Consider the following 11,743-nt stretch of genomic DNA (forward strand, 5'->3'; position numbering starts at 1 on the left):
AATAACGAGAATTAATGGCATAATACGAACATATTTTGAACTGACGGACAAAAGGCTGCCACGACGTTTTTTATTTTTCTAAATCCTCGAAATCGCCTTAATACGCATCAAATATCTATAAATAAACCCGAGCGTGCAACCATGTAAACACATGTGTTTGTACGCACGAGACAGAGAGCGAGAGAGACGACCGGTCTCGAATGACATTTGCATACTGTCTGCGTCCATTCCGTTCGATTGAGTTTAACCCATCGTATTATTATTATTATATTGTCGTTCAAAACACTTTTCCTCGTTTACAGTGCATAATAATATACCACGAATATACAGGGTGAAAAACAGGGCGGTAACCTGTATGGATATGATATTTTATACTTAATATGGTTAATTCTTATTATGTTTTATTTTATTTTGCGACCAATTTCTAGATGTTAATCTAATATCCATACTAAATTTTTAAGTTAAAGGAATACATTTTATTTATTTTGATTAATATTTTAAGCTAGTTACCACTTGAAATTTTCATTCACATTCTCTTAAGGTTAAATATATTACAATATTACATAATATATACCTGTTAGAATATTCGATATTCATTTAAATCAAAATCAAGATCAAATCAGGCAAATAATATTAAACTTAATTAATATAGGTATTTTAGTGTAATTAATTAATACTGTAGGCACCTACACGAATTCATATATTAACAAGACGCTTCTAATTACATTTGTACAACACGTAAATGAACCTGTTAACGATCGGCATAATAAATATGATAATATGTTATAGTTTCACTATAAATAGAAACATAATAATCATTGAGTATACATTTTATGTTAAAGTAATGCAAGTAATATTATTATTTGGATTTGAATTAATTAGTGCAAAAATATTCAGTTGAAAAACAAGTACCAAGACATTAATCTTTATAGTTTTCCTTTTATATTAGTAAAATGTATCGGTTTTTTTTCTTGTAAATATTTTAATAAAAAATAATTAATTATGTTACAATAACATTTTAAATCTAAAGAAAATAATATAACTTTAATCTGTTAAAAATAGCTTACAAAATTTAAAATAATGAATTCAAATTGTAATATAGATATTAATAAGCGATTAGTTCCATAGTTCATAACGATTAGCATGAACCGCACGATATTAATTATTCTTGTAAGATATAAATTCGTATTATAATTTTTTTCCCAATTTGATGTTGATGATACATTTTAAAATATTTTCGTCAAAACTTATTTGGTTAAGATAAAAAAAAAAAATAAATAAATGTTGAGTAAAAAGATACCCATCGTGTGCCATATGGTTGATCGTCGGTTTTTTCTCACCCTGTACATCGTATTTCTATGTACTCGAAAACAACTATAATATGGCTTTTCCATCTCGTCCAACACTCGAATTGACAACCACAATTTCAACAATGCACTTAATAATGTATTAAACTATGCTCTATATCCATTAACTGCAACGCATTCGATATAGTCCATTTCGAATTATTATATATATATATAAAAAAATAAATAATATATGATGCGTATGTTATGTTCATATAGGTGACGACCAACAACGTGACTCAATGTTGCGTTCAACAAAACGTGACGGCTGGTTGCTTGGATGCGTGTTCTTCGTCGTATTTGGACATCAACGTGGCCATTGGCAGAGCTGATTGTTTCAACGATTTCGACAAGCTCATGAAATGCGCATCAGGTACCATATTTTAAATTATATTACACCCGCGTTACGCACTATTTTGTTACATATAGATGCTATTTTATTGGATGGTTAGCGTTCCGCTGCTCAAAATATATCGTCGAGATATGATTAATTTATTAAATTCCTTCTCGAGTTATGATACATCGATTTGTTTTTATCTGAATAAGTTATAATAAGTATGGTTTATAAGCAAGTAAACATATTTAAAATTATATTATAACATAAATATAGTCTATTATAGCTAAGCAATATTATTAAGTTTCATTTACAGTCATAATAATTGTTTATCAAATTACTCTAGATCTTTTTCTTTCTAAAGGAAAATTTCAAATAAATAATAATAACTTTGTAATTTAAAATATTTAATTTTGGCCCAGGCTTTACGTGTATAATATATTATAATATACATTGTAGTGCAAATTTCCCATTAAAAATTCTCCGTAACGTTGTGGTATTCGTCCAGATATGTATATACTACATATGTTACACATTATAAAATATAGCATATACATTTTATACGTTATGTTTTTGTGTTTTAGATGGATCAGATCACAGGGCTTGTTGTTCGGATCGCGGTGTGCCCAGACGCTGTTTAGAATGGTGTCGCGGTGAACCCGTCAACAACAAGATGTGCGTGCTGTCTTATTCCAAGTCTATACTGGCCTGCTTCCATGAGCTAAGAGGTATACTAACGTTTGTGCCCAAAATTGTACTTTGATCCATTTAGAGGAAAACGAATCGATTCGAGTACAAATAATTTTAGTAACAAAAAGGAATAATATTCTGTTAAAATATAAACACTGATATATTTCGCCGAGGATGAGTGGTAAGGTTATTAATTCACAACCTTAAAAACCATTAATAACCTCTATTGTAATAGCCCCGGTGACATTTCTTGGTTCTAAGGTGGTTTTGGAGATCATTTGAGTCGAGTAATTTAGTGTATGTCTTAACTATGAGACAGAAATATACTTTGTTTCACTCACGTTTGTAGGTAGTTATTCATATTAGAGGTAAAAGAGCAGAAGTTTATTATTATCAATGTAAAACTTCCCGCTCCATCGATATGTCATTGAAATAATCATAATAATATTACGTCACTATAGTCATATTATAATGCGTTGCTATATTATTATACATCGTTTTGCAGACAAATTACCGGGACCACCAATCAACGTGCGTTTGGAGAACGTAGATTCGCACACTATCACGGTCAAATGGGATCCGCCAGCAAAGAACCCGCAGACCGTTGAAGTATACAGGTGAGTAAAATAAAATTATAATTATTCCGCATGATTATCAAATAAATATTTAATAATATGTAATAGTTAAATATAATATAGATAATAGATATACTAATAAAATACCTAAGCCACCACCGATTAGTTAGGTAGTATTACAACATTAGCGAATATTTTAGTTATAATTATAGAATAATATCCAATGCTTAAACCATAAGATATTTAAAAAATGTTTGAGTCACGCTTATATAATATGCTAAATACGTATGAGGAAGCTTTACTGGTAAGTGGGAGAGTTATGGGTGGAAGTAATTTCATGTAACACAGAAAACGATGAGTTTTCCATCCATGTGATTCGAATCAACATCCAATGGTGATGTATAATATAGTGTAGTAATAAAATAAAAATGTTTACCTGATCATACGGTTCCCTAAATCCAACAGTTTTATATTCTGAGTATAGCGATGAATGGTATTGTTTTAACAATTGTGAGAGTTTATTTATATCTATCATCAATTTTTGGAACAGTCAAAATGCTTCCATCTTCAAATTTTAAAGTGGTTTCTGGTAGAAAATAACTGTGGATACTTGAAATCTAAATAAAATATTTATATAAGCATTTTTTATGCATTATAATCTTTGGATATTTTTAAAGTTAAAGTTTTTAAAAAATTCTGCTGTAAAACTTTTGTAATTAGTGATTCAAAAAATTATAAATTTTATTGCTAACAAGTAACGATAAAAAATTGAATTTAAAGTTCTTCATAAGATAGTTTTACAGCATTCTAAAAATATCAAAACTAAATACACGCCATTTTTTGTATGGACAGTTTTAAGTTCTAAAAAATTGGATATATGAACAAAAATTAACGTTTTTCTCGAAATAATGTTGATAATAATTATTAGGTTATATATATTACAATTAATAATATACATATATTTATAATAGAGACTTGAAAGTTGTTACTTTTACGTATACTATTATTATAACATATTATATGTATATATTATTCTATCTATGTTAATTTAAAATAATTGTCTTAAGGTACGTTGATATTAACTGATAAGTATAATAACAATAATAATAATAATATAATTAAACAAGATTTTGATTATTTTTAAAAATAAGTTCCACATACAATATTAATAATAAGAAAATAAATTCCAAAACTAATGTTTAAACACTATTATGTAACATAGTAACATCCCCGTCTTTTATAAATTATTTTGCAAGTAATTTATTAGTGATTGATTAAAATATTATTCGCCAATATTGTACTCATTACCCAAAGTCTGGAAACCTGGACTTATAGAATCTAATATTTAATAGACTTAGTTTTTGAAAACTGAAATAACTTACTGAATTTTTATCATTTGTAATAATTAATATATATCGAAGAATTAATTTTATTTAGATTTCTAAAAAATACACAAATACAGAAAAATCAAAAACCAACCCATAGTTTCCAAATATTTAGATATTAAATTTAAGATGATATTACACATATTGACTATAGTAACTTAACAAAAACTATATTTATAATATTGAAAAAAAAAAGTAAAAATTAGACGAAAAACTTTGTTTATAAATAAAAAAGAGAATATACGAATTTCAGACCTTTAACATAAGCAGTAAAAGTGTTACATTTAAAATATAGCGATTTTATGTTTCCGAAATTTCGTTTTTAGGGTATTTTGGAGACGCGTGGGCAACAACAGCCCACCAGAAAAGAACGACACAAAAGAAACGTCCATGAAAATTAGTGGCCTTAAGGACGATTTGACATACGAGTTGGTACTTAAAGCCGGTAACTCGAGGGGCATGAGTACGCTGACTGAACCCATTAGATTTACTACTATTGAAAAGGACGTCACGTCAGCGGCTAGCATGGGTGAGTTTATTTAGCTTGTGTTTAAAAAAAAAGTTGAAAGAACATAATACAAAAAATTGTATATAAATGTAAAATGTTTATCATAATGATGAAAATACTGGTTGTGGGGATAAAAAAGTTTTCAAACTGGAACAATGTTTTGTTGGTTTTTACCGAGCGCTGGTATATTAACAAAAAACAAACTTAAATTTTTTTTTTTTTAATAATATTGATAAAACATCTTAAACACTATAATCAGACTATATAATATTATGGTTTATTTTTGACAGCTTTATATAAATATATAACCTTTATATAAATTATGAAAACTGAGATATATTATAAATAATAATAATTTATTTAAATTAAGATAAAAAAAAAAGATGAAATGTTTTAATAGCAAAAGATATTTTTATTTATTCAATTATTCAATTTATTTTAAAGTTAATCATTTTTATAATTTTTATTATTATAATTGCATCATATAATGAGCATAAATAATTAATATAATAATCTTGTTCAAAATTAAAAATAGAAATTTGAATTTCTATTAAAATAATATCTATTCTTAAATTACCAGTGTGGGATTCATATCATAATGAAATTGTATGATGTTGATAATAGAACTACAAGATGTATTCTAATAAGTTAAGTTTAAATGTTAAAATGACTTAATATTTAACTGATTAACTTATAAATGCTTTGCCATTTCAAATTAATATTGTTGTATTATAATTTTAATCAGTTTGATTTAATTATTATTATGTAGCGTTGTCATAGTACGGTTTTATTTATTTTATAATCTCCAAAGAAATAAGTAAAATACTTTAAATAGAGTTTTAAAAGTGTTTAACTATGATAGCGGGAAACTAGTAAATTAGTAAGAAATTAAAATTAATTGAAATTTTTACGTTTAACTTAATAATAAAAAATATTAATTAAAATTAGCCCTTTTATGTACTTATATTACTGTCATTCTTAAAATTAAGATTCCGTTCTAGAAATTTGATTAGGTTTTTTTTATAGTTCTGCAGGGTCTGCTTACTAAAGCTATTTTTTTTTAAAGATATTTAAAAAAATACATTTTAGTTAATTTATTTTTTGAAGTCATAAAGGAAGGTATAAAAATAAAAAGTATTTTTTTTTTTGGATCACACGGCGTTCTGGGTAGGCTATTTAGCTACACCGCTGTCATGAAATTCTTCCTATTATTTTAATATTGTCAATGCATTACAAAAAACAAAATTATGACTCACGTACTACCAGGGGCGGATTTAGTTCTTTGCCTGGGGGGGGGGCAACATTTTTTTTTACATTGATATTATACAAATTATACATAATTAAATCAATGATAATATTTGACAAAATAAAGAGTAAAATGTTTTGGGAGGCATGGCCCCTATGCCCCCCTAAAATCCACTCCTGCGTACAACCTATAAACGTCGTTAAAGCACAAATAAAATATAATACTTTCAAATTGTGGCTTATAATTTAGTAATAAATATTAAAATATGAACCAAATACCTATATTAATAATTGTTTAATATTATTACGTAAATCGCTTTTTAGAGATATAATATTCCTACTTTAATTCATATAGCATAGAAGAATATAATCCATGTAATTATGAAAAGGTTATGTTGGATAAGTTACATATTATAAAAGATATTTAGATGCATATATAAGTATAAAATAAATATTTAAAATACAAAAATTAGAAGAAAATACCTTTATGGAATCCTGATAAGTAAAATCAACTTATATATTAGTTTTATCCAACTTCTAATAATAGTAATCGATATAAAACATTTTAATTTTTAATTGGCATTTATTATAAATCTGTCATTGATTTTTAATTTGACATATTAAATTAAACGGAAATATTTGAGAATATATTCTAATTATGTTTTCTTATATATTTTAGGTGAAAGCCGTGCCGATATTGGAACTATATTTGGTGTATTTGTAGCAATTTTGATTGTTGGAGGCATAGTAGCTGGTGTAGTATATTACATGCACGGTCACGGTAATTTATTACACAAATCATCAAGTGGTGTTTCATTTGAAAATCCAAGTTACCTAAGGGAAGTTAACATGGAAAATATGGTAATTATATTTTTTAATTATAAAATTTGTTTTATTATTATTTAAACCCAGCTTTTTTTTAGTAAGACGTTAACATTTTTTTTTTGTTGTTTAAATAACAGTAACACTTTACGTAAATTTATTATTATAATAAAAATTCATAATGCATGCCAACTATGGCTATTTAATACCACTTGGAAAAATGTCTTTATTTTAAAACATTATAAGTAGGTACTTAATTGTAAATACATTCCATATTTTCAAGAATGATATTTATAAATAAATATCTACATCTAAAATATCTATTTGATTATGAGTTGAATTTCGAATGGCATTTATTTAAAACATCATATATTTTATTCTTCGTGATTTTAAAATAAATAAAGTATATTTACGTAAATAAAACTACAAAATTCTGAACACCTTTACTCAGTATCAATTATCTGCAATGATACTTTTAATGGTGTATATTGAATTATTCAATCAACATATAAATATTTTTATAGTTGACATACAATTGTTTAAATAATTAATATGAAAACAATTCGTAACTGTAGAATGAATTTTCAAATAATTGAAAATCGAGAATAAATTGAAAACATTTCATGATTGACATTTTGAATAAAATACAAAATTAATTTTGTACATGGGTATAAAATATTGTCATTATATATTTATTTTAAATTTATTGATATAATAAAAATACTAAATAACTGTCCTTATTAGAGTACAAATTAAATTTATTTGTACTTTTTGTCAAAATTATCGAAAGATTCAAGTAATATTATTTCTTGGTATATTTAATTATTTCAATATATTTTTTACAGTATCTTTGTTTTATTCTATGATATACGTATACTCGTAGATATTTCAAATATTGCTTATTCAAGTGAAAACATTTATTTAATTTATGTGTAGATAATGTTTTTGAATTTTTATAATTTGTTTTCAATATAACTAAGAAGTAAATAAATTGATAATTTTCCGTGTGTTACAGAACCATTCCGATTTACCTTATTCGGGTCCAGCTAATGGTCTCAATACCACTGAATGGAAACAAGACCACTTGCATACAGCCACTGAAGTGCCACCTACATTATACGAAGAGCTTAAACTTGGATCGGACGGAGCTGGGTTTAAAAGATTGAAGCCATAAAGACTACAGGTTGGGTAAACTATATCCTATTTTCCCCACTCAAAAAAAAAATACATATTATATATATTTATATAGAAATCAATGAAATAACATTGGTTGTTTATATGATTATATACGGTATATTTCATTGTATTTTAAGCACTAAGGACGCAAAATCGTATTTTTAATAACACGAAAAAAAATTTTTAAATACCATACATAAAGGTATGTCTATAGCTTTAGGGGGAAAAATGGTGGTTAGGGAGAGACCTATTTGCATCGGGGTGAATAATAATTTCTAATTCAGCGCCTTTTTTTATTCGTGACCACACATTATACTTTAGTTATTATGAAAATAAACCCAAATGAAAAAAAAAATATTTGACACGAAGCGACGTATCGTGTATTTGGATGCTTACACTGAAAGGCGTTTCAATTTTTATTGAAATAATAACTGATCATTAGATGATTGTATTTAGGGTATTATATATGATATATACAGTATTCTTTATTTGCGTGATATATGTGGTATTTATATATATGTGCGCCTAAAAGCATCTTGTTAATAATATTATTTAATGTACCATACGTAAATAATTCCAATACCTTAAACACCGCTACTATGTATAGTCATTGTTAGGTATAATATTGTAAGATGTTTTTATTTAAGTTTAATATTATTGTTTTAAAACTTTTTTGTAAGATAAGAAAAAAAATTTATCTATAAGACGTATTAACGTTGGTAACCACTGTGATCTCTATTATAATATCTATATTATATAAAATATAAATATACAGATACAAAATAACATTCGCACCCGTCGTATAATTAAAAACGAATAGAATTACAATTATTGAAATTTTAATGAACTTGTGGTTTTTGTACAGTATATTATATAGGATTACATGCGAAAATATAAGAGTGTTTTGTTTATCCTCTGTTGTTAAATTATTTATTTACCTACCTCTCGTGATTCCTTGTGTACATATAAGTATGTAACTAAAATCTTTATCAAATATGTATGTCGGAAAATGGAAAATTACAACAATTCGTGTTTAGTTTATTTATATAAAAAAACAAAAAAGTTTCACTCGAGTACATGCCGTTCAAATTTTATATTTTTAAGAAAAGAAAATAATACAGTATAACTACACTTAAATTATGCTAATTATTGGAACATTTAATATGGGCAACGGCAAATCGGTATTGTTCAAATAGCATATTATTAGTGTTCAAATATACGTACAATTATAGTGTACATTATCACGGCAATAGCTATAAGCAGAACGATTTAATTGCCGTCATAATATATAACACTGCGGAATATTTGAATTTTAACCGGGAATTTAATTAGATAAATGCCGGGAAGAATGAAGCAATTGAATTAAAATCAAGTTAATGAACTTTGAAAATAAATTATATCATAAAATTTCCAGAGGGGGTAGGTATATATTTCCGCAGTAATGGGCGAAGGCGAGTATTACGCGCGTGGGGGGGGGGCGAGGTCCTTGCGCGAAGAATGTATACACACGGCTGCAGGCGGGCAAACAATTTGCGCGAGGGAATATTATTTCGGAAAGGGTTCTCGAGAGCCGAGACGACTATTACGTATATAGTACGGTACGCCGTGTGCGCATTTGCCGCGCGTAACAGCTTACGCATTACAATGTGGGTTGCCGCGCAGTGCGAATAACGAACACGGTAAACGTATATTATATAGTTATTGGTACTGTATGTATAATGTATATGTTAGTTACAGAGGATTTTTATTGTTCTCCGAAATTGCCATATCGTTGTGGTTTACCGCCACTATTTATACGGCGACAACGAAGAATAAGACCGTATAACTATTCGACTATCGCAGTAATACGAGTAGGTACAGCGTGGAAGGCTAGACCGCGGTCGCACACGTGTTAATATATAATTGGATGATGATATACTGCCCGGCATCGGTCGCCATCGTGTGATAATAACTCTGCGTAAAATCGCCCATGCCCGTGAAACGATGGAACGACATCATAATAATATAGACAGCTATAGATAAACCAGACCGGTTACCGTTGCCGGTGACTGGCATACATGTCCTTTTCCCGAAAATAACTTACGTCAGAGTACTGTACCTGTATAAGGTGATTCGCCAATCATGCTCATTTCCTCTAGTGTAAAAAAAAGTAATAATTATATTTACAAGCTTGTTATATATTCTGAATGTGGCAACACTGTACTTTTCAAATCCGATGAAAATACCGATTATTGATACCCTAATCGAGATCTCACTAAAAATCTATTTTACTGAGATCCCATATGGAATCTCAGTAATCAATAATAGTATTCTTTGTGAGATCTCGAATAGAATCTCATGGCGTTTATAAGTAACATGACAAAAAACCCATGGCGGTCAACGAGTTTTAAAGACTATATTTTCAAATTCTTCCGACGATCAAAAAAAAAACAACCTCGAACACTTTTTTACTGTAAGTTATTTAGTGAATACATGTTTTAAACATTTTGACTAGGGTATTACCTATACCTTCTTCAAACGACTAGTTGTTCAGCGATTAAAATATTTTTACTAAGGATAAAAGTCCTTAAAAATGATCTTACAAAAATAATATAAAATATGCGTAATATCGGTATTATTAGTATTTAATATTTATTTTACTTGACCATTTCTACATTGCAGTACATTACAGCTGCTACGTATATGATAAGTCTGGAAAAATATGATTTTGAAAAACATCTCTGCCCTACCCCGTAGTATTTGGTCGATAGTGATCTCATGTAAACACACCCACGTTGTTGTTTTCGTTTACCCGTATCGTTAATATTATTTATATAACAGTTAAACCAACTCTATGCTCTGCACAGACTTAATGTAGTAACTTATCAGAGTTTGGTACCGCGACACAACATAATAGTGTCAAGTACCTACTGACGAGTCTATCATAATATAATATTACAGTTCGATGTATTTACATTATTTTATTATGCAATTCCTATATTATAGAGTGACGAGCAAACGATGAAACGATCCCTCCCCGTTATGAATAAGTGTGCGCACCTGATCGCCGCCTAAATGCCGGTATATCTGATAACATAATACATGATGAACGTGTAATATATTTATATGTGTATGTGGCACACGTGGTGATAAATTATAATAAACGTTTCACGTGGCGAATTGATAGGAAAATAAAATGTTGAATAATAAATTACTCGAGAACGGCAGAAATAAATTACAGTTCCGATCAATCCGCGTACGCGTTGTACAGACATGTTATAATACAATAATAAGTTATGTAATTTATACGCGTCCGCGTACAGATAATAATGATTGTGTACCTATCAGTATCGTAATCGTCGTGTAATGTCATTATAATAATACGCATTCGACGTTATTTGCGAAATGAAAAAGTAAATAAATTATACAATGATAAAATCAAAGATCTTATAAAAATCATAAAGGTCATAACGATAAGCTAACGACGTATTCTCTTGGAAATCGGACAAGTGCAGAATTATACGGAATAATTAAAATGTGGTCATTACAGAATAAGCTAAAACCGGGACAACAATTTCGCAGTAAAATGATTGCCGTTTCTGTTTTAACCCGTCCTTTTAGTAATAGGAGTAAAAAAGCATTTTGCGTTTTAGCCGCTACGCAAAATGATATTATTATAACTT

At 28.0% G+C, this 11,743-nt stretch overlaps 1 protein-coding gene across 1 annotated transcript in view; it reads left to right on the plus strand.

Annotated features, from left to right (window-relative positions):
* Positions 1-8,992, plus strand: part of LOC132919308 (Ig-like and fibronectin type-III domain-containing protein 1) — a 92,600-nt gene extending 83,608 nt beyond the window's left edge. The window contains exons 19-24 of the mRNA XM_060980776.1: positions 1,566-1,719; positions 2,265-2,408; positions 2,876-2,987; positions 4,657-4,859; positions 6,763-6,944; positions 7,921-8,992. Of these exons, the coding sequence (XP_060836759.1) occupies positions 1,566-1,719; positions 2,265-2,408; positions 2,876-2,987; positions 4,657-4,859; positions 6,763-6,944; positions 7,921-8,079 (954 nt within the window). The 3' untranslated portion in view covers positions 8,080-8,992. The remainder of the gene's footprint in view (positions 1-1,565; positions 1,720-2,264; positions 2,409-2,875; positions 2,988-4,656; positions 4,860-6,762; positions 6,945-7,920) is intronic.
* The last annotated feature ends 2,751 nt before the right edge of the window (positions 8,993-11,743 follow it).

This window comes from Rhopalosiphum padi, chromosome 1, assembly GCF_020882245.1.
Source record: "Rhopalosiphum padi isolate XX-2018 chromosome 1, ASM2088224v1, whole genome shotgun sequence".
In the NCBI taxonomy this organism is placed as follows: domain Eukaryota; kingdom Metazoa; phylum Arthropoda; class Insecta; order Hemiptera; family Aphididae; genus Rhopalosiphum; species Rhopalosiphum padi.